The sequence below is a fragment of the Trichoderma aggressivum genome (assembly GCF_033847375.1).
Source record: "Trichoderma aggressivum f. europaeum strain CBS 100526 chromosome Unknown scaffold_025, whole genome shotgun sequence".
NCBI lineage: Eukaryota > Fungi > Ascomycota > Sordariomycetes > Hypocreales > Hypocreaceae > Trichoderma > Trichoderma aggressivum.
In genome coordinates this window covers 137,424-160,852 of record NW_026946391.1, presented here as the reverse complement: position 1 = coordinate 160,852, position 23,429 = coordinate 137,424, and the positions used below count along the sequence as shown (strand labels likewise).

The 23,429-nt window shown below is 50.0% G+C and overlaps 5 protein-coding genes across 5 annotated transcripts; 2 read left to right on the top strand and 3 right to left on the bottom strand.

The window, feature by feature from the left end:
- Window positions 1-6,027: 6,027 nt before the first annotated feature.
- Window positions 6,028-7,869, top strand: Triagg1_6367 (uncharacterized protein; the record flags this gene model as incomplete). Its single annotated transcript, XM_062900983.1, has 1 exon — window positions 6,028-7,869. The coding sequence occupies one exon, from the start codon at window positions 6,028-6,030 to the stop codon at window positions 7,867-7,869; it is 1,842 nt and encodes a 613-aa protein (XP_062754620.1).
- Window positions 7,870-11,619: 3,750 nt separating this feature from the next.
- Triagg1_6366 (uncharacterized protein) lies at window positions 11,620-13,056 on the bottom strand (the record flags this gene model as incomplete). Its single annotated transcript, XM_062900982.1, has 3 exons — window positions 11,620-12,536; window positions 12,611-12,723; window positions 12,785-13,056. The coding sequence occupies 3 exons, from the start codon at window positions 13,054-13,056 to the stop codon at window positions 11,620-11,622; spliced, it is 1,302 nt and encodes a 433-aa protein (XP_062754619.1).
- Window positions 13,057-14,296: 1,240 nt separating this feature from the next.
- Triagg1_6365 (uncharacterized protein) lies at window positions 14,297-15,898 on the bottom strand (the record flags this gene model as incomplete). Its single annotated transcript, XM_062900981.1, has 1 exon — window positions 14,297-15,898. The coding sequence occupies one exon, from the start codon at window positions 15,896-15,898 to the stop codon at window positions 14,297-14,299; it is 1,602 nt and encodes a 533-aa protein (XP_062754618.1).
- An 871-nt stretch (window positions 15,899-16,769) lies between these two features.
- On the top strand, window positions 16,770-18,671 carry Triagg1_6364 (uncharacterized protein; the record flags this gene model as incomplete). Its single annotated transcript, XM_062900980.1, has 4 exons — window positions 16,770-16,877; window positions 16,945-17,352; window positions 17,434-18,325; window positions 18,394-18,671. The coding sequence occupies 4 exons, from the start codon at window positions 16,770-16,772 to the stop codon at window positions 18,669-18,671; spliced, it is 1,686 nt and encodes a 561-aa protein (XP_062754617.1).
- A 650-nt stretch (window positions 18,672-19,321) lies between these two features.
- Window positions 19,322-22,750, bottom strand: Triagg1_6363 (uncharacterized protein; the record flags this gene model as incomplete). The annotated part of the gene is made up of 1 exon (XM_062900979.1): window positions 19,322-22,750. The coding sequence occupies one exon, from the start codon at window positions 22,748-22,750 to the stop codon at window positions 19,322-19,324; it is 3,429 nt and encodes a 1,142-aa protein (XP_062754616.1).
- Window positions 22,751-23,429: the final 679 nt, after the last annotated feature.

Genomic DNA, 23,429 nt, shown 5'->3' with positions numbered 1-23,429 from the left:
TGGAAGCACCTGCAGACTTGCAAACTGCCCGGAAGGTCCCCCCTTGGGTGTCTGAGAATCAGGAAGGCAGCCTGGAAGAAGCATTCAGCTATATAACTCCCGCCCCCCTCGATCCATCTCCAACTTGGATCTTCTTTTTTCTCATCTCTCTTTTTTCTCGTTTTTTCCCTCGTCTTGCCGGAGGTGGAGGAGGACATTGCTGCTCACAAACTCAACTGAGTCCTCCTCCACCTCAATGCATGATTCTGATGTCCCTGGTGAGTGCATTTTCTTTTTCTTTCGCTTTGGCTGTTCTTCCGGCCGATACTTTTCTCATTCTTAACTTCTTCTCGGGCACTCTTGTTGCCACTGTCTCCCTCACTTTCAACACTCTCCATGTTCAGTTCACTGCCCAGTAGACTCTTCCATCTCTACTTTTCTGTTTCTGCCACTCTTCACTACCATGCATGTCTTTTCTTCTTGAGTCTAACATTGCTTTAGGCTGGATATCAACTATCCATGTCCAGGCGAGAGGGGTGGATTTCAACAATCCACCCCCAGGCGACGGCCGCGGCACACTGCAGTAAGTCAAGATTGCCTGCCCTCTTCAACTTCTTGACTAACCAACAATCTCCGTGCCCAGTCACACGCGGCCGTCGCCCACCACCACAAGTTCCGGTCCAAACGACCGGAACACGCCTTGTCTTAGCCCAAGGTCGGTAAGAATACGCACCGGCAGTCAAGATTTTCGATGGAGTGAAACCAGAAAGCCCATCGGAATCTCATCGGAAATCCCATCGGAAATCCCATCGGAAATCCCATCTCAGATTTCATCAGGAAATCCCACTCTCAACGACCACTCGGCACCTCAGAGACACACACTCGGCAGCTCAGACACACGAGGTTCGTGAGCCCTCACATTCCATTCCCTTTGTCTTCATGTTTGACTGACTGGAGATGCAGCACTGCCCGAAAACGTTTCTCCCTTGACGACAGAGTCCTTCTGAATCCAAACGACAAATCTTTCCTGGCCAACTCCACCTCCTCACCACAACAAAGCGCACACCATACGACATGTCTGATTCTTCCAAGTTCAGACTTGGCCGCACATGCATCTTTGGCAGATCTTTGTCATCTCTTTTCACTCTTTTATCCACAGGAGCGGAGACCCTGCTTCACCTTCCCGCTCAGAGCTTTCTGTGTCGAGAAGCGGGATTCACCGCACTTTGCACTCTCTGACGGGGGAGTGTTCGATCAACATCACCCTTCGGTCCCGCATGGCTGTGGTCTTTATTTACTTGTCTTGGTCTGTGTGCCCATTTTGGGCATAATCTTTTTTTGGATAAGGGGCACGAGAGACTGTTTTGGAAGAAGATTGTATTTCATAATAGACTGTTGCGAAAGAGGATTGGATATGGGGTGTGGCAGACTGGTGCGGAAGACGATTGGATCTCATGATAGACGGTGCGAAAGAAGTTTGGATATGGGGCGTGATGGACTGGTGCGGAAGAAAATTGGATATGGGAGCGAAGGAAACGTCTTTGGATGGATGAGTGTGGTGGTTGTGGTCTTTGCGGTCATTTTTATGCTTGGTCTTTGGTCTTTGGTCCCTGTGGTCTTCGGTCGAGGTTTTTGGAAAGGGGTGGTTCTCGTGTTTGATTGCAGCTTCATTAATTATAATTTTGTTGGATACCCCTTGATCGTTCCGGTTCGCAATGTTGCTGCGCAGCCCATCTGTCACAGCCGCGTCGCTTGTGTCGATTTCTATCCAAGCACACCCGCGTCTAGCGAGAGAGAAGAATATCAACTCCGCCATGCGCAGGCTTGCAGCAACAATACCGATGTGATCTGATGGGGGGATCACAGTTGCTCCGGTCGTGGTATCAAAACTGTAGGTGCGCTTCAGCATGCTGGAGCCACGGGGAATAACTGAGATGACGGACTCGCGCCCCGGACTGGTACGATGTTTGGAGTCAACGCCGTTTGGGTATAATGATGGAGGTACAGATCTTGATGGATGTATGCAACCTTTCCAAGCTTCAATGCTAATCTTTATTGTTAGTTTTAATGAATTCCGTCAGAGTATTCGGCATTCCCACACGCTTGGTATCTTCCTGTCGAAGAGAATAATGATCCCGGATGCGAACAGAGCCGACTTATCACAACGAAACTACCGATACTGTCTCTAGTTGCAGGAATCATGTTTACTGTGGCAGGCATATGTTAAGTCGGAATACGGACAGCTCAAACCAAACGGCCACCTGGGTCATGGCTCGATCCCGAGCACGCGCAATCGCCGTATTGTTACGATCCGGTCCAGGCCAAGGGAGAACTCGCAGCGTCAGAGTCAGCAGAAGCCTCTCGTTGTCTTGGAGCACTACTATATGGCTCTGCGGCTAAGCAGGCAAACATGGATAGAGAGAATCAACTCCGAGCCGATTATGGAAGATGGAGAATGTTCACGGTAGCCTGGGCATCACCGTGGTGTGATCTCCGTGATGTGGTCTCCGTGGTCCGTGATGAGATCACTACTCCATCTAGCATGGAACTAGATCAAAATGACGTTCAGCTATGTCAGTTGATCAAACATTCACCTTTTCCAACAACAGCAATGGTGGGCCAAACACGCCAGTCTCTCAGCTACGCGTACTGACATCGACTTCGCACGCATCGCCAACATGAGACCAGCTTAGTAGCGTGAGCATATCGCCAATCTCCTCGGCTTAGACGGAGCTAGCTCTGTGTCTCAAGTACGCTGTCCATTGATGGATTAGTCTCCGACTTCCCTGGGGAGCTCTGTGGGAAACGATTGGCTTGTCTACGCTCGCGTTGCTCAAGGGAGGCGACCCAAAGCCGGGATCCTGGCGTCCTTGCTGTTGCGAGTGTTGCGGTTGCTGCGGCAGGCTATTTACCATATGAAGCCTGCAGGGGCTAGTGATTTGACGAGAAAGGATTGGTCGACGAGCAACCGTGATGAGAGGCGGGTATGTGCCACGAATCTCGGCTCAACCTCTTGGAGAAAGCCTTAGGAGTACATCGACGTAAGGCGGGTCTGAGGAACCCCTGTTAGGTCTGCTGAACGCTGAACCAAGATTGTACGGGCACTTGTTTAGGTAGTTACAGTAATCGTAGCGCGCGCTTCTCCTTTCACAAATACTATCGGGGCAGCGACAAAGAGACTGCTGAACAGCAATGGATGAAACCATTCAAGCTAACCTTTTATTACATGACAATCTCAACTACCGGTTCCACCTTTTGCTTTATGACTACGTGGGGAACTGTTCAGAGATTGCTTCACAGCTGTTGTTTGGACCTCATCGCAATCGAAAGCAAAGTCTGAACACTGGGCTACCGAGGCTAAGCTTTCTTGGCTTTTACAAATCATAAGGTGGAATTTGTTTCCATTGCTGAAAACAAGCCAATCAAGCGCAAAAAAGCCCGCGTATTCGTGGAGCTTGATCTAGCCGGTATTGTCAAGCTATTGCGAGGGAAAGGCGGCTAGATGTTCTGGGGTTGCATTTCTGGTGGAGCGACAAAGGACCAGTGCCGTTGAAAAGTAGCCAGTGGAGATATGCAAGTCCCGATGACTTACTCGAAAACGGTGAAACCTGATCTTGTTCTAAACTAAAAGCTGTGTAAGTTCTAGAGTCTATTCAGCGAGTGGGTTACTCTGTAGAAATGAATGCTTACCAGACGCATTAATAGGTGCAAACACAACAGTCAGGGGGCAGATCAGCGCTATTCCATGTCCCTGGTACTTTTCAATCTCACAAACTTCGTTTAAATATTAAAGAACCTACTCCATATGTTGACAGGCAGTCCGTCTAACCTCAATCTTGACACTTGAGTACAGTCTTAAGATAAGGGTGGTGTCAGAATACCCAACCAGTCACAAGTAACAAGATGCCATCGCAACCCGGCCTAAAGACAGGCAAGTTGCGGAGAACTTGTGAAGCAGTATGTATTCCCATCCATATAACATTACTTTGGACCTAGACCTTTGTCCCCCCCCTTCCATCATATCATCCCAGAGCATCTGGAAGCTTACTCACAAACGATATTACAAAAGAAGGGAAACATCAGCTAACTCAATACAAACAAATGTGTAGTGTGCCTCTGTCAAGGTCAAATGTTCGAAAGAGAAGCCGACATTTTCACGATGCCAAAATCGCGGCATCACATGCGAATACTTCATCGAGAAGCGCCCCGGACGCAAACGCCAACTTAGTAGATACACAGGCGGGGCCAATTCGACCGCGGCAGCAATAGATTGTTACTACGGCCAAGTTGGCAACGATATACGACAACCCTCAGCGTCTTCTCTTTCGTCAAACTCCTTTTCCCCAGATGCGCGATGTGCCGAAACAATGATAGCCTCTGTCACGTCTACCCCCGGCCATACCGTTACGAATGTGATCGCGAACTGCGACGACTGCATTGAGTCTGCTCATATTTCTCAGGACTTCATGTCCAAGGGCCTTTTCAATAATGATCCGGCGGCCGTAGATTACTCAAGCATCTTTTCAGCATTTGGGGAAGACCGTGGTAACATCTGTGCTGGTTTGGTGGATGCCGGATCCGAGATGGACAGACTGGGTTGCTTTCAACCTTTAACGGTGTCTGAGCTGTATCAACCATCCTCTCACGACATTGACTTGCGTTTGATGCCCACCGAAGATACGATGGGATTCAATCCCATTTCGAAGTCGATGAATATGCCAGATACCTCATCGTGCAGCTGCTGCAGCAGCACAGGTCGGCCAGAGAGTTCTTTAGCCGGCTTCTGTTCTACTAATCACTCAACCGCCTCCATCGCGGCCCTGACACCAGGAAGAACGACTCCTGCAGATATTACCAAGACCTCGATGTGCCAATATTTGGACCAAGCTCTCCAACTATTGAAGAAAGTATCGGGATCATCATGGATGTCATCATCATTCGTCGATTCACACTGTTCAAGTCAGTCTTCGCAAGTACTATCACGAACGCCTTCAACAGCTCCAGACGGTGACGAATCATCAACCTACTTTAGTATGACCGAGGCCCTGCCTCAATGGTTTGAGACGACACTGTCGGAAAATAGACAGTGCCTGGGAGCCATAGATAGCATCCTAGAATGCCCTGGCAATGACGAAGACAGCATGTTACCGATGATTCTCTGCATGATTCTCCTCAAGGTATTGGACAGATACTCAAATGTGGCATTGAATCAACCGCTGCTATGCTACAGGCACAGCCGTGACACTGCAGAACTCGGATCAAATACGGGCGGTTATTTAGTAATGGAAACTGGCCTAGGAGCGTCAACTATACTCACGAAAAGCTTTAACTGGGGCACATCTCAGTCCGGTGACGACGAGTATTTCGAACGCACCACCGCCCATCTTGGTCTTGGAGAGCTACACAGGGTGCAGAGAGTACTGAATCAACTGGTCGATAGACTTAAAAGTCTCGATTGTTATAATGCTAGCCGTCCGACACAACAGAGCTGTGGCTGGGAAAGCAGACAACAAATGGCTCTGTTGCCGATGGAAGAGCCTGCGGAGCCAGGTCTAACATCATCTTTCTCCGCAGGTACTTTGGAGAACATGGCGACTGATGTACAGAAGAGGCTCACTATGATGTCTGCAAGTATCATTGATCAGCTACGTCAAAGCTGAGGCATGATGGTATAGTACAGAGTCTCAATTCCCATACCCGAAGAACCAGAATGTGCAGCCACAGTCCCCCAAGCGATCCGGACAGGCAGCCGGGTTTATGATGGTAGTGATGTATATTATGGATGGATTGGAAGGATCTAGTCGCAGGTCAGTTGATATTCTCAGGTGTTGCCAAGAGCTCTTTATTGGACAAACGATTCACGGATGCCTAACGACCCCGCAAATAGAAGATGACGCTCCAAAAGATGAGTGTTGAAATGAAGGGAGATTCAAACAGTGACTTGTTTCTTTGTCTATTCAATTCCTACGCATCGAAGTCTTGCGACATACCGCCATTTTCATTGTTGAGGAACACACTCCATCTCCCTTGATGGTGTGACGGCCGACAATGTGTACTGGAATGGACTCGAACCATTATTGCCTAAGGGACGCGTCAAAGGAAATTCGACTGTTTGATCTTGTGTCAGCGGATGAACAAGAACCTGCGCAAGGACGCATCCGACGCGCGACAGTTGGTAATGCGCCTCCGTTTGTGGCTGTTTCCCACGTCTGGGGGGACAGGAGCCGCGATCGAAGCGTCTGCCTTGAATCAGGCTGTGGAACCAAGTACGCTCAAATCTCAACGAATCTCGAGGCATTCTTCATCAGACTCATCGGCCTGGATTCGAATACGCTCCCTCAAATATGGTTCAAAGGGTCACGACTGCCTTTATGGGTTGACATGATTTGCATCAATCAGATGGACGTGGCTGAAAAGGCGTTGCAAATTCCCCTCATGCGGGACGTTTATTCGCAAGCAAGTTCAGTCATCATTTGGATCAATGAAAACGACAGTCGCATCGGCCAAGCTTTTCACTATCTTGGCCAACTTATTGCAAATAAAACAACGACCGAGGCTGCAAATATATGGACGCTCTTTGACCCAAATGGGTGGGAAGCCCTAAAGTATCTTTTGGACTGCAGTTGGTTTCATCGGAGATGGGTTCTTCAAGAGTTTGCAGTGCCAAAGGATGTCGTCTTTCTTTGCGGCTCAGACGTTATGTCAATCGACGATCTGTTCAGTGGCATCGACATGGCCGCAAGTGTACTGATAGCACGGCCTCGAAAATTCAAGATACTCCATCCTGCACACACTGGTTCGCTGAGGCCGGCGCCTGCTCTGAGGGAACTTAGGAAGCACTACGCCGAGGCTGGTTATCATGTAAGCTTACTTTGGCTGCTGGAGCACTTTCGTTCCACAACGGCAACCTTGGCTCACGACCAGGTATATTCCTTGCTCGGTCTGTGTAGCTCTGAAGAGGTTGCTGGCAACCCAATCCGGTACGATCTCGAGCCGGAAGAGGTGTACAAAACCTTTTCCGCGACTCATGCACGGCTGTATAACAACCTGGAGTTTCTTGGGCTTTGTACAGCAGCTCAACGTGACTTTGTGTGTTCGGGCTCGGTGGATAACTTGGTATCTCGCTCCTTTGCTGGCCCTACATGGGTGCCCAACTGGCATTCAGAACGTCTTCAGCGCTGTTTGGGGCTGAATGATTATGGTACTAACCTCAAGTTCTTCAACGCTTCAGACAGGATCCCCATGACTGTGCTATTTCGACACGACGAGTTGGAAGTTTTGGGTGTTCGACTTGATCGAATCTTGAGTATCGGCAGTTTCTGTCGCCTTGAGCGACGCCACGAGTTGACAGATCCCAATTCCAGACTGTTTCAAGAGTATTTCGATTTCTGGACGAGCGTAGCCGCGGCCGAAAGAATCATGCCATATAGAGACAAGAAGCATCTAGCAGAGTCCATTGCCCGTACGCTCAGTCTTCTCGGCATATACCTGAACCCAATGCCTCTGTTAGCCGACATTCCAGACATGTTCTGCCGCTGGTGTAGGGAGTCGAATTTAGGCAGGCAGCTTGCAGAATATGGACTCAAGCCCAAGAACGCCACAAACCTAGAAGGAGAAAGGGTGTTTATGGGGATGAGGCGTCTGACGGCCTGGGAACCCTTCATCACTGAAAGCGGCTATATCGGCCTTGCTCGAGGGAGTACTCGTGTCGGTGACGAGATTTGGATCGTTGGTGGCTGTAGTGTGCCTCTTCTGTTGTCTCCGCAGACAGGAGATCTAGTCAACTTCGAGGTGAAGGGCGAAGTCTTTTTCGACGGCTTCATGTTTGGAGAGGCAATGAGGATGGACGAGTTTGGGGATACTTCTGTGCAACCAATCGTCTTAGTGTGAGCCGGGGAAGGGATTGCTTGCGCAGTGGATGCTTACCAAGGCGCAAAGCACATACGCCGTATCTGACCTAGTCGGTACGGCTTTGGCAGCTGGAAGAAGGACTCTTTTACAAAGAGGAGGAGCACTGTGATGGTTTTGAACCAGAATTAGAGTCGGCAGCTACCTTGAGTCTCCAGCTGGGTTTCAGCAAACGAGAGATACACCGACAGATCTCGGCTGACTCGGTTAGGAGGTAGGCAGACACTGCCCAGTAGTCAGGTGTGTTGTTGCCAGTTGTATCCAAGGGGTAGATAACTCGGCTGCTGTGGCACTTGAATAGCAGGTGCCCTGGTGTGGTGACAGATGTAGGAAGGATGCCGGGCCTATATATTTTCTCCCCCCTCGAGGCTAGTGGGCGCGCTTTTTCTCCTCAACAAACTCCTCGCTCCAGACGCGTTCTCCCACTCTCTCTCCGCCATTTCTCCAACTCCAACTCTTTTTATTTCCCACAGAATGCATAGACAATATTGTTACTGCGACGCTCTTTGTCTCATCTCCTTTTTTTCCCGCCTTTCTTTTGAACAGTGTTGTGGTATCCTTGCCTTCGTGGCTGTTGAGAAGACGACCATTCGTCGGTCGGGCTGAACAGTGCCTTCTGCAAGGCCAAAGGTAAGCAAAGACTCTTTGAACAGTATCTGACGGTGGCTAACTTTGACGGCGATTCCAGCATCCAGGGACTTTGTTGCACATTTCCACCCAGTCACCCAGTTGGTCGCAACTGTTGCAAACTGCCTCCACAAACGTGGCTTTTGTGTCGTCTCACAGGTATGAACGGCGTTTCTCTCAACTATGTGCTGCTTTGGTGCTGATAAATGTTTGCCTGGTAGATGCCTCCAAGTTGTTGGAAAGAATTCCGGCAAATCCAACCAACCAAGCATTGGCCGTTACCTTGCCTTTGCCACCACCTGCCAAATCACCACAAGTTCTTCAAACTTGACGCCCTGGGGAAGATCTCTTTGAAGCCACCAAACGGATTCAGAGGCTTGTTTGACCTTGCTGTCACCAGTCCCATTCAGCAAGACCACTTCACTTGCTCCTAGTAGCAGCCGCCATGATTGACCCTTGGACTCCGGCTCCTTTACTGGGGTCTTTCTCTCGATGCCACGCCCTATGAGCTCTCCGCTGCGAAACGCCGTCGACGTTAACAGCCAAGATATATCCCCATGGTTGGTCCTCCGGCGGGCGCCTTGGTCCGGGGCTGCGACGCACCCGGGGCAGAGATTGCCACACCAAATATCATTATAGTATCTTTATACTATTACAACAACAATATCATTACAACAACAACATCTTTACGATATCACAACAACATCTTTATCAACACAGGCATAACCCTTCTCTAACCAGGAGCACTGCTTATCATCAAAACCAGGGCCGTCACTCTGCCACCCTGCCGTCCGCATCCCAGAGTGACGGCCCTAACCCACCGGCCTTACGGTTGGGAGAGAGGCTGGGCTGCCAGCTAGCCGTTCTTCGCCTCGATTTCCCCAATGTCTTTGGATCTCCCGCGGGAGGGACGGCGTAGGGGGGATGGGAAACGGCTCGGCCTCTCTCCCAGGCCAGGCCAGGCCTGGCTGCAGCACGTGCAGGTCTGGCCTGGCTGCTGCACGCGCAGGCAGGCGACGTGTACAATGATACAGCACGGGAAATCCAGGAGGTTCCTTGGAAACCCGCCCTTTACGGACGCCGCAATGGTTGATGCTTCGATCCTGGATTCCTCTACTGGTGCTCTCGATGCCTCACCCTATGGCGCGGCGGAGGACAGCCCTGGGAACTCATCATCTCTACACACTCATCGACATCTTGCTTTTTCAACCATCACACAACCTTCGACACACTTCTCGCATCACCAAAATTCGTTTTACTATCCTCTTGAGCCGCGATAGTGTCTATATTACCTTGTTTCTATTGTTGGGCCTCGGAATTCGGGCGGGTGGTGATGGGCTCTTCAGAAGAAAAGAGAATCCCACCGGAGACCTTGTTACGACTTTTACTTCCTCTAAATGACCGAGTTTGGAGAGCTTTCCGGCCTTGAGAGGGCCCCGGAGGCGGTTGGTCCAGATCTGAATGGTACCGAAGGGGCCCTCGCAGCTTATGGACATCTTTGCTCCCGATCTGTCCTGTATAACCACACATCTGTGGCCGAGCATTCGCCGAAGCTCCCACCAATCGACTCTTTCCATGTCTCCAAAGAAGCATGTCTGGACAAGATCATCAAAGAGCTATCTGGGGAGGAGGGTAGAGGAGGAGGGGAGGGGGGAGGGCGTGATTACTCTTGGGATTTATTTAGGGATGGATCAGATGCATATCACGGAGTGGGTGGAGGCTTGTAGCTATTGAATTGACACGTTGATCTTTGTGACCACTCTCCCGCCGCTGCTCGGTGAGTATCTTGCAGATGGATGCACTCTTTTCCTACTAGTTGGATTACCTACCATGGTTCAAGAATCGTACTACAATACACAGCTCCCGCCCAGTCTTCTGGATGAAACCTTTGGTCCTGATATCGCCAAGCTTCTGAGCTCACGCCCTGAGACCGACGTCACTCCCGTGTTATACACATCAAGTCAATTCTCTGTTTGCTGCTGTTTGCAGCGAGTTTTTCCCTCCTTCATAGATCAGCAGAGCAATATATAGAGATATTTACACCTTTTCAGCTTCGTCGGCTTGTCAACAGCATGAATAGAGTAACAGTAGTTGCTAGATGGCGACGATCTGATGGGGGTACTTCATAATGGTATTTGGCTTTCGGCCTTCGGAAACACTCCTTGGTATTTCGTGATCAACTAACACACGCCCAGCCACTATCTCCATAGACCATTCGCCTTGCAAATAGGATTGATCTATCTACCAACCACTATCGGCCATGGCAGTCCTCAAAGGATCGCGAACAGCGTTGAGCCGACGGAATAAATTGGGAGGCAGCTCCAAAGCACACGAGTGCTTGTCAAGCATCCATGATCTCTACAACTTGAAAAGTTCGCAAATGATGAGATGATGATATATTCTTTGCCGTAACACAGAGCGCGAGGTAGCCGGGGAGTAGTTGAGCCTATGTGATGAAGGAAATCTTGGGCGACGGACAAATTCTGCCACGTAACGTCCGAAGCACTGCCATGTTTCTCCGCGTCAAGGATCGATTTACCCAAGCACACTGCGCTCAGCTAATCTAACAAAAGGGCCAGATACAAGATTTAACAGAGTAGGGAAGCCGGCTCTATGGACGATGGGCTACCAACCACATGTTGCTGCTTTGCATACACATCGGCCTCGTGTTCAAACAGGTAGATGTTGGTGCAATTGAGCGTGGAGTCTACGCGTAGAATACTTGATTAAGCTTCAACATTACTATTGTAGTTGCCCATTCCCATTGACGTATAAACTCTCAACTTGAAACTTGGCCGTTATCTGGCCGACGCCAGGGGGGGGTGAAAGGGCGCGATTGCTCTTGGGATTTTATCTGGGGGTGCTTCAAACGCATATTACAAAGAGGATGATATTGTGTGGCACGCGCAAAGTAACAACATCTAGTTGCGAGATAGTGACAATCCAATAGAGATACTTCACAATGATACTTGGCTTTCAACATTCGGATATGCTGCTTGGCGTATCTGTAACAGCATCCATAGTCAGTGCTGGCCCCCCGATGTCCATTTCTTTGACCGACAATCATGGCTCTCACGAACGCAAATATTTCGACGTGATGGGAGGCTAGGAGAACCAGCGCTGGAACCATTTTTTCAGAGAGCCCCATAGATTCCAAGCTGGCGGCTTTTCGTTGCCCTCATTTCTCATTTTTCTGGCTTCGTCAAAGTACGACGAAACACTCTTCATCACCTCATACCAGCGATTAACCGTTCTCAGCCAACTTCCCTCGTTATCATCCAGTGGCTCCTCCATCTCGGACATTTTTTTTGCCATCTCTTTTTTTGACATCCAGACCAAGGGAGAGTTTTTCTCGTACACGATAGCGCGACCACCAGATATTCTGATCTCTATTTCGGACTGACGCGCCAAGAGGACTTTTCCAGCTTCCGTATCTGACCATGAAACAACCTTGAGATCATCTCTCATTACCTGAAGTTTGATTGGCTTGCAATGAGCGTATCGGTCACGAATCAGATCTTTCAATGCATCGCTCCTCTGCTTCCTGTGTCGCTTCTTACTCATCACGGACGAGTACTGGACGCCCTCGAGCTTTCCCTCTGGTAGGCCGTGATGGTACATGACACCTCCTTCATATGGGCCAGGCGGGTTCAAAATCCGAGTAATATCTGGCACATCGACTAGTTCGTGGATTTTCCGGCACTCTTGCTCGAAATCCTCTTCTATGAGCCTATCCCACATCGATATAACGATGGTGATGTTTTTGAAGAATTTGGGACCGCAGAAACATTCTATCCAACGCACTGTCTTGAGGTCGTGGTCCATGAATCTGGTTCCGACCCTTCCAAAGACAAACATGACACCGGTGGGAGTCATGAACAAACCCAAACTGTAGAGGCACGCCATAATGTCTCCAAAGTTTTCGACATCGTTGGTATCGGCGGCGCCAAACCCAGCTGTGTCGACAAAGAGATACTGGCCACGATCAATGATGGCTGGGCAGACTTGGTATGTACGAGTACCTAACAACCATGCGTAAGTACCTTATTTCCAAACAGTTCTTTCCACCGTGGAGGAGTGATTGTTTAATCATTACCTGACTTTAGACTTCCAGCTACTGTGAGATCCAGGCCTGTCAACTCTTCCAAGATGGTTGACTTGCCTGTACCGGCTTGGCCGACGACTAGTATCAACTTGGTGTCCCCGAGGCTGTTTTGTTGTCACAAGAATTCCTTTATGAACGTATACTTTCATTGGTGCATAGACCTACCTCGAATTCAAAAACGACATTACTGCTCCAGATACTGCTCCATTGGCATCGGCCAAATGACGGCACAATGTGTTGTACCAGTGGCGAGACTTCTTGTCGACAAGTTCTTCATTGCGACTGGTGCTCTCAAAAGCTTGTTCGGTCTCAAGATGCCGGTCGAATAGGTGATCCGCCATCGGGGCCGACTGGCAGATAACTGGTGAAGGGGTATGACGAAAACCCGCATCGATAGCGGCTGTATTCGTTTCCATGTGAGTAGGAGGAATCTTCATGGTGATAGCCAAGGTAATTGTTATAAAAGTTGTTGAAGGTTAAGTGAAGACGGATGGTCACAGTCCAAGTCAATGGATAGAAGGGATACTTATACTCGCATTGCACAACCTCAATACTGATGCTCAAACTCAATTAAGCACCTGCGGACTCGATGTCCACTGGCAACAACAGTGTTATATCTGAGAGCCAAAGAATGAGTGACGACAACACTCCACTTCCAAGCCAAGGCACCACAAACTCACCAGAACCTACTAATGCCAATACGCGGCATCCGAGACCACGGCGCAATCTGCAGGTGTTGGTGCAGTGTGGCCGAAATTCTAGAGTTAGCCTCTTCGCCCTGTTCAAAGCATATCCGGCCGCTGAGAGCAGTGTTGAGACGTGTCGATCGATTCTTGAGGCGGAGAGGTACTTGTATGGGAAGCGCTTTGGACATTGTATAGCAATACAGCCGTTCCTGAATTGTCTTGTTCGGGCCTTTTTGCACATTTTGAGTTTGGTCCGGCGCCTTGATATACTTTGTGGTCCGGATCTCCATGCTTTGATGACCAAACAGAATGTGAAGGCAAATGCTGGGGGTATGTCCAAGGTGGCCGCAAGCCTGGCTGTTTAAGGAAAAGAAAGAGGCAAGGGAGAAAAACGAGGTTTGTCAATGTACCCAGACCGCGGGCCAATTCCAGTTGCCCTGGGAGGTTCAAATGCCTTAAATTGTACTGGGAGGAAATTCTCTTGAGCGATAGCTACCTACCTAGTACCTAGTCAGCGTTTGAGCGCTGGATTGTATGCCGATAAACGTTTATGCGTGGAAATACTGATTTCTGTAAGATCATGGGTGTAACTTGGAGTGTTATAGCCGGGGGAAGCTTTACTTTGAACTCGCGATTCCAGCTTTCCTGGACCTCTTCTTTTGATACCAAAAATAACCGTGGACGCACAAGTTAAAATGCACACGTGGCTCTTCTTGATGCGCATGATTTTGTCCTGTCAGCTCGGTACTGTTCGAGATTTCTTGAGAGCCTCTATGGGCGACAGTGGTTCGTTTTCTGCATGAATTATCTAATTGATCTGTTACTCCTCGTCGGAGGTGTTGGCCCCCCGTATTATCATTGTAGATGGGGTTCCTATCTTCTCTCGTGTGTAGACTAAACATGCAGATGCAAGTTATGCGTCATGTTTCCCAACTCCAGAAAAAGATTCACCTTCTCCACGTTCAAGACAAAGAATAAACAAAAAGAAATTCTATATAATCTCCATCATAGTCTTCTTGCTAGTAGAGCTCAAATAATCAAGTATTAGGGGCATAAGAGTACCCTGGCGCGACGGGAGATAGAGATAGGGCTCCAATCTGGCCTCCAAACTCGACTCTGAAACTTCTCCCTCTTCACAGTGTTCTGCCAGCCGTCCAAGGAACCACGGCTGCGGCTCAGCGACTACCGATCCCATAAACAGCAACCAAAAATACAAGCCCTTGGACATTTTCATCTCTTTTGCGTACTTGTGCTTTTCCTGGAGCAACAGAAGAAGCTGGCCGGCCGCGTACTGCGCGCTCATCTGTGGCCCTTTGGCGGCAATGGAGCTCGAGATAAAGGTCAGTGTCGCGAAGCAGATGCAAAGTTGGACGTGGGATATTTGGTGATCATGGATATGATGCAGAAGCCGACATGATATTGCTTGCAATCGCCTGAAAAGCCAGCCTTCCGCTTCAGGTCCAATCGATGACCACGCCCACGCCTCGCTCGCAATCCGACAATAGTCGACCAAGTCCCGAACCAAGCTATCAAGTTCCTCAGAAAGCGGCTCTAAAAGAAGATGCGTGCCGAGTAAAGGCAGCACCGACTCTCCCGTGATTCCGAGCTCCTCACGAATCGAACGGGGCAAAGGTCCTGGGTCCCAAGTGATGGGAATAACGAGTGGTTGCCCATGGCTGATGGCCATGTACCTGTCTGCCATTACTACACTGTCCAGGATGTAGGGATCAAACTGTTCCCATCCACCAGCACCCTCAACAACTTGGAGCAGTGCCTTGAGATGCATTCGACAGGCAGCAAATCCATGGGATCCCAGCATAGAGACCATGGCCTGTCTCTGTGGCGATCGCTCCCACATGACAGGCAGGCCGTTCCACATTTCCGTCACTGCAAGGGCATACATGGAGAGCAGAAGCCAGTCGTCGACCTTGTAATCGGGAGTGGCGAGATAGTTTCTTACAGCACGAAGGGCCTTGTCGAGAAAGTATTCTGGCTGCTTTGCAGAATCGAGGCGGCCCATCATCCAGCCCAAAAGGCTGGAGCCGTATGCAAGGGTCGAGTACATGAGCTTTTCGTCTTCAACACATCGCTTTAGACGAAGCTGGAACATTGCATCGTGCCGTGTGGGGAGCTGATGCAGGAGCATGTATGACGGGGCAAAAGATTCGGCGAGGAAATTTGCTCGTGATGCCTGGGAAAAGGTAATATGAAGGATAGCATGGGTACCGGCGTCCGTGTTTGCTATTGTGCAGCGAAATGGGTCTGAAGAATTATACGAGGGTTTCAAGGTTGTTGACAGGGACTGAAGTTTCTGGTTGTCTTTCTTTTCCCTCTGCTTCTTGGGGTTTGACTCCTCGACAAAGGCGACAAACTTTAGCTTCACCGCGTCAACCTCTGAGCCTTTTGAATCATCCGACGTTGGTAAAGTGGTGATGAATTTGGACCATGGTTTCGATCGGTGAGATGCTTCGGCCTCGTGCTTGCGTCGAATATTCTGCACATGGCTCAAAATGGCTGACCGTTCACCCGCCTTGCTTCTGGACAAGACTCTCGACGTCTGTGTTTTATTAACAAACAACAGCGACCCATCCATGACGGCTTAGGGCTTGCTGCCAATCTATTAGGCGCGCCGTGTCCCCCACAAGAGCTGCACGAGCGCGATAGTCGGTGCTAATAAGCGCCAAAGCGCTCGAGTGCGTCTGAGGCCATCGCGAGCAACGTCGGCAGCGCCGGCGGCTGTGCTTTTGCCGCTTAGCCTTGAGCCCCCCTGGACACGACACAAGCCCCGCGGCTGTACTCTGCGTCAGGAGCCGGCCGTCAGGAATCGGGCTGTAACGCATGACGGAGGATTCTAAAGGATTTCGATGGAGAAGACACAGAGCTAATGCAATAGCTGATTACCGCTTCTGGGACATACGGTTCCTATTCGGGAATGACTCCAAGTCGGGCCAACATTGCACCGCAGGGAGATGTCGAGGGTCATGTGTGAGATGATTGGAGAATGCTGGGATTCGAATGAGAATAGAGACGTGGTATTGATCGGTTGGCGGCACAATGGAGACTGCTGGTTACCCAACGACATGGAACCTGTTCCTGAACGGAGCGGCAATTGAACCGACAAAGGATCTGAACAATGCAACATGATTCCCGACTGCATGGTTTATGCCAATTCAGCAAGTTACACTACTCTTTTGAGAAAGGACCTGGATTTCACAGCCTCGAACTTTTGGTTATGATCCATCGTGGAGGAGCATAGCTTTCGTCATGGTAACGAAACTACAAGAGGTGAAGACATGTTGAAGATGGGTTATAAGAAGAAGCAAACTCCGGTGATGGGAGAGATGGGAAAAGTCATCGCCGTCAACTCAGACAACCAAACAGCCAGTCAATTGATTCAGAATCCATCTTGATATCCTCTTTATTTGGCACAGTTGGACCAACAGCTTTCAATCTCCATCTCTATAATGCGTCAAGTCCTCCTTGGCAGCTTCGTTCTGTCGGCTGCTCTATCAGCTAACGCAGCTCCAACCACCACTGGTTCTAGCTGTCTCCCTGTTGTTGACTTGGGATACGTTCGTCAACCCTCTTTTCAAAACTCTCTGCCTTTACAAGCCCACTAATATTTCGTTTCAATCACAGGAACTCCATCAAGCTCTCTCCTACAACAGCACCAACCAACTATACACATTCCAAAACATTCGATACGCCCAGTCCCCCGTCGGAGACCTTCGATTCCGCGCTCCAGCTCATCCAAAAACCAACCGAACTGCCATCCAGACAGGATCCGAGTTGCGATTCTGCCCTCAGGGTGTTCCAGTTTGGCAGGGTGATGCATACGGGCCAATTGGAAAATATTCAAACCCAGCCAACCCGTTCAGTCTACAGATTTGGGAAACGAGCATCCAAGATGGCCTGCCACCACCAGTTGATTGGAATAAAGGCGCCAGTGAAGATTGTCTCTTCCTTGATGTCCATGTGACCAAGAAGACACTACAAAAGGCTGGTACGAAGGCATGTGGAGACGGAGGATCCCCTGTGCTTGCCTGGGTAAGCTTAATTCACGCTTGTCTCTCTCTCAAATGCGAACAACCCTCTTGAACAACCTTTACTGATACGAGTCTGCAACAGATCCACGGAGGTGGCTTTGTCCTTGGATCCAAGACTGGAACACCCAACCCTGGCTACGACCCAGTTGGCCTTTTTCAACACGCTGCCGCAAACTCCGATGACGGCCTCGTCTTTGTCGCTCTCAACTATCGTCTAGGCGCTGTTGGATTCATGGGCGGTCCCGATGTCGAAAAAGACGGCAACCTCAACGCCGGCCTCCTCGACCAAAAATTTGCACTGCAATGGATTCAGGATAACATCCACTTGTTTGGAGGCTCCAAAGAGAAAGTGACCATCATGGGAGAATCTGCCGGTGGTGGTTCGGTACTCTTCCACTTGACTGCAGAGAACGGCAAGGGGGCAGGTCTGTTTTCCAAGGCTGTCGCGCAGAGCCCGGCCACTATCCCTACTATGCAGATTGCAGCCGATAGCTATAGCCAGTTTCTGTCTTACCTCAACGTTAGCAGCTTGGAAGAGGCTCGTGCTGCGGATTCACAAGCAGTTATTGCTGCCAATGCTGCGCAGATTGGAGCGGCCCCTACCACGACATACATCTTTGGACCTGTGGTTGACGGCAAATACATCACTGGTTCGCCTACCAAGATGATCAAGGAGGGACAGTTTGACAAGTCGGTCAAGGTGTTGGCCGGGCACAACATGTTTGAGGGCGCATTTTTCTTTGATCCTAACATCACCACTGATGCTGAATTCAAGACTTGGACTAACCGGTCGTTTGCCGGACTTACGAGCAAGGATGTCGACACGCTTGTCACTACGCTGTATCCTCCGCAGTTTGATGGGTCTCTGGGCTATGTTGACCAAGACACTAGACAGATGAAGCTGTGGAGTGAGGCTGTGATTGATTGCAACTATTATTGGATCGGGCATGCCGTCCAGAACACCGGATATGCTTGTAAGTATTCAACGCATTATTCGTCCTTTTTGTATGAGCTGTTTGACTGACCAGGACGTGTGATGCAGACGAATTTGGTGTCTCTCCAGGCTTCCACATCCAAGATCTCCAGTACACCTTCAACGACCCTTCCACTCCGGCTGCATGGCCCAAGGCTCAAGATGCTCTACAGGAGGCAATCATCACTTTTGTCCAGGGCGGCGTCCCCGAGTTTAGCAACCACAAGGCCTTTCCCCATCTTGGATCTCACGGCACTATTGTGAACATCACTGCTCAAGGGCCTGTTCAGACGACGAGCAGGGTTAATGCAACTCGATGTGATTGGTGGGCAAACGTCTATCATTGATGTGACGACGTCGGATTGGATGTCGCTGTTGAAGGGACAACTAGATTAAGGAGAATCCAGTATTAATACGGGCAAAAGGACAGCAAATGGGATCGATATGGATGGAATGATGCGCGCTCTCTTGGAAATGATAATTGTCACTTGTTTGGAATTAACTAAAGTACGTTTATAGATGGCTTTGTGTTTACATCAATAGTTTTCTTTCGCAGGTTGAACCGAATGAAGCATTCATTGCTTTTGTTTTTCAGCAAAGGCTGGTAAGGTAGAATTTGGAAAGCCACGACACGGATCAGGCAGAGTGGCTGAGTGGTCTAAAGCGTTAGACTTGAATCATCAATTTCGATTCTCGCTATCTAATACCTTCGGGTGCGCAGGTTCGAACCCTGCCTCTGTCGCTTTCTTTTTTTTGCGCTTTATACGTGATAGATAGATATCATTTACCGAAACTGACACAGCTGTGACTTTTTTTCTCTTTATTTCTAGCTGTTGCTGTACATTGAGTTGTGGGTGATGGCGAGAGGCACGCTACTAGAGCAGAGATGTTTTGATACTCTACGTCCAAGTATCAGGAGAGCTTATGGGTTTCCCTTCATCCTATCATGAGAAGCTCTTAACAAACAATGTGACAATTCTCATCTCACTTCTCATTTTCAAACTCCAATCCTTCGTCCATCGACAGTCAGCTCTGTTCCCTTCTGTCCCATTCTTGCCCTCACGACCATGGGCTTGTCTGCATCCTCCCCCAGATCTCGCTCGACCAAGAATCGGCTGTGTGTAATCACCACGACCCAGCCCACCGTCCGTGACATGAGACCGCACCACCGGACTACAGCCGCTTGGCCCGCCTCGTCGAGACTGTCAAACACCTCGTCGACCAGTAGATAGTGAGCTCGGTGAGCACTCCTAGCCCATGACAGCTGCAGCAGAGCAAAGTAGAGCGCAAGATCGACGCGCTTACGCTCACCACCAGAGCGCTTCCCGTAGGCGATCGAGGCGTTGACAGCAAGATTGGGATCGAGAACAGGGCCCAACGAGGAGATGGAAGCATCCATATCGGTGTCTATGGAGTCAGAGTCAAACAGCGAACGCAGCATTCCCGTCGCCATGTCGCGCGCGTGGCGTGTGTCATCATATAGCATTGTGAGGACTTGCACGAGAAGCGCGTTAAGCTCTGAAATCGACTTTCCGAGGACGTGGTCACGGAAGTTGGCTGGTGTTTTCGCCTTGGATCTGGTAGAGGACGAGGAGGCGCGAGGAGTGCGTTTCGTCAGGGCAGAGGACCAAAATTGGAAGAGCTCACGGTTGACTTCAAGGTCTTTTTGTGTAGCGGTCAAGGCGTCGTGCTCTGAACGTGACATGTGCAAAGACGACTGCTCATCTTTGATCAAATCCGTGTACACGTTTACCTTTTCTTGCTTGAGCGTCAACTGCTGTTGTTTCTCTTCACGTGCATTTTGAGCCTCAATGACTTGTGTGAGCTGCTTTTTGATCGTGGCGACTTTTTTGATAGCGAGCTCTTCGTGTGTAATGATTCTGTCGGCTTCGTGCCTTAGATGTTGTAGCCGTGACGTGCTATTGTTGATATCCTTACTGAGACTGTTGATAGCCGCCTTTTCGTCCCGGTTCTGCACATTGTTTCCCTGCGAACCGTTGCTTGGTATTTGCGATATGCGCAAGAGGCTCCCGACGGCCTTTAATCGAAAACGGAGGATAAACATCTTCGCTGCATGCAACAGTCTGCTCAGGCCTATGGGGTGAGTATCAGCCATATTTCCTAATTTTTGACATATTTGCCGATGTAGCTGTGCAAGCCATGTCGTCGGCTCGGTAGGCTTTTGTTTCTGTATCCGAGCATACGATTTCTCCAACCGTTGCAAGTTCTCTTGTTCAGAAATAATTCGATCCTGCAACGTCGAGATCTCTGCATTCTGGTGTCTGAATGATGTATTATCCTCGCTAGGATATACTTTATTCATCCGTAAGTCGGCAGTTGCAAGCTCTTGTGTAGCTGTCGCCACGGATTCGCCAGCCTCCTCCATGTCTTTTTGTAGTCGCCTCTGTGTTCGATTCATCTCTGTGAGCCGTCTTTCCAGGTACTCCATGTTCATGAGCGATGCCTCCAGTTTGCTCTGCACCTTGTTCACATCGTTATCGATATCCTTGAGCAGCAATCTTGATACCTGGCCGCATTGATCCAACATCGACAATCCAAGCGATGCTTCAATCAAGTTACGCCGCTGCGCCGGCGTCGAGCTAAGAAAGCTCGCTGCACTCTCGTGGCTCAACACAACTGTCCTGATATATGTCTCGTAGTCGGTGCCAAGCAGCTCATTGATGGCCTCTTGTGTCGTTCGCGCATCTGGGAGCTCGAGCTGCGTCTGCGGTTCACCTTGCAGTGAGACAATAACGCGATTGCCGTACATCTTGTGCTTGCGATGCCGCGCGATCGTGTACCCGTTGGCAAACTCTAGGATGACGGAGCAGTCTTTTCTCGCATTATCGTTGACGACATCGCCGACAAGCAATCCGCTGCGAATGCACTGCCCGAATTGGCACCAAACCATGGCCTCGACCAGTGTGCTTTTACCTGAACCGTTATCGCCCACCAAAAAGGTCAATCCGCGCGGAAGGTTCCTTCGAAAGTCGACGGTAATCGTTCCTTGCACGCCAAGAAAATTAGTGATTGTGAGCGTTCGCGGCTCAGCTACAAAGACGTGGGTTGATGGCCCTGCCAGCTCAGTGGCAGTCTTTGTGCCGACAGCTTGAGATGACGGATTGAGGAAGTCTCTGTAGCTGAGCTTGGCCTCGCCATCCTGGTCTTCCACCTCAGGGGAGACTTGGATTATTCGCTGACCAACCCGCACCAACTCGTCGCGTCGTAGAAGAAGATCCTCGTCCATTTCTACTGACTTGATATACTTGCGAGCTTCTGCAGCGAGATTGAGTGTTTCAGCCCGAGGTTCATTATCAGCACTAGAATCTGGAACGCTGTCCCTAGTCGCATCAAGGCTCTTCCGACCTTCAATGGGCCATTCTGAGAGCTGTACAGCAGCATCGCTCTCCGGGACCGATGCGCCGAGGCCACCAAAGGAAGTGTGGTCGGTGTTCAAGGCAAATCCCTTCGGAATCCACTTGCGCACGCTTCGCGCCTCCAATTGTCGCGAGGTCAGTCTATCACGAGCCGTGACGTAGTTGAGATAGTTATGTTGGCCGACGAGCATCACATGCTTATCTGCCACAGCACTTTTGTCGACCTGGCCGTTAAGAACTTGCTGTATGTTGGCCGTTGTGTAACTAACAGCATGTGGGTTGACGAGCAGCTCGTGCTCAAGCGTTTCTGGGTCGAACAAGACAACGCCCCGCCGCTCGTCGAGGAGGTCGGCCCAGCTCAGCTGCAAGGGCGAGCCTAGGTAAGTGATGCTGCCTCCTAGACCATCATTGTTGCGGATGGTTTGGTGGCTATGGAAATGCCCTGTGAAGGTTCGGGCTAGAGAGGCGAACCGATCCGGGCCCGTTAAGCCCCGGTACGATATGGAGCTCGTCACATGAGGCTTGTCGATGTCGGTGCTAACCACGTGGCGCTGCATGATGGCCTTGTTGATTGCCAGATGGGCAAAAGCAACCGTCTCGCTCGCTTCGTTGGGGCCCAGAGCAGCCACGGCTTCTGTCAACTCGTTCTGGTCCTCACGGAATGGCAGCAGCAAGACACGCCGGCCGTCCCATTCGTGGTGAGCGATACCATTATGCAACGACACATACGGGGCCATGCGGTTGATGTTGAAGACGGCAAGGGCCGTGGTCTGATAGTCACGGCGGTAGGCGAGGTCATGGTTGCCCAGTAATATGTGGACCCGCGGCACGACATCGCTGAGGAGGCCGATGAAGCGATAGCACGCAGACAACACATGTGTCAACTGCATGGTACGGCTCGTTAACAGGTCGCCACAGATCACCGCCCGTGTGATCTTGTTTCGCTCTGCCTCGGCAACAATCCACTGCGCCGTCCGCCATACGTGATCCGGATCACGACGCCCGAAGTGAATGTCGCTGAGAAGCATCCATCGTACTGATCCTCGCATGGCTCATGGTGGTGAGCAAGGAATGAGCGATGTCGTGAATTTGGGGGCGAGAGTCGGCAGAATATTGGCTGCTAGGGGACCAGGTTAGCCATAGATCATGAATGTCCAGGCAGAGATGGTTGCAAATACCTTGTACCTCGTATCTGGAAAATGGCACTTGAAACCAAATTGAGATGTTGAGGGTTGGATGGTGATGATGCAACTCGGACGATTCACCGAGGTGCGGGTTCGAACAGGCAGCCTTAGGCAGAAGCCCGCTAAATGGACCTCCATCACCACATTTTGATGGCGATTGATGTTCAACCGAAATTGGCTTCCATCTTCCATACCGCTGTGTAGGTGGGATGATTAATCAGTTCCAGAATGAGTTTTGCACAATCTCAATAGCGTGCATTTTCATCGCTGCATTGCCTGCTGTTGTTTCTCTCGAGTCTGCATTTACAGTCATGAATGTTGACACCTTGATGCCTTACCCTAGACTCCGGAGGTTGATTTCAACAATGCTCAGGAAGGAGCCAAATTCAATGACGGCATTATCGCTTGATGAGCCAATCGAGAGGCAATTCGCTTATCGATATTGAGATAACGTTTACCGAGTGCACAACCTTCATTTTCTCTTCTACAGACCAACAATTGCCTGTAACCTCTCATTTTCGTGATGCCTTCAACTCAACTCCTT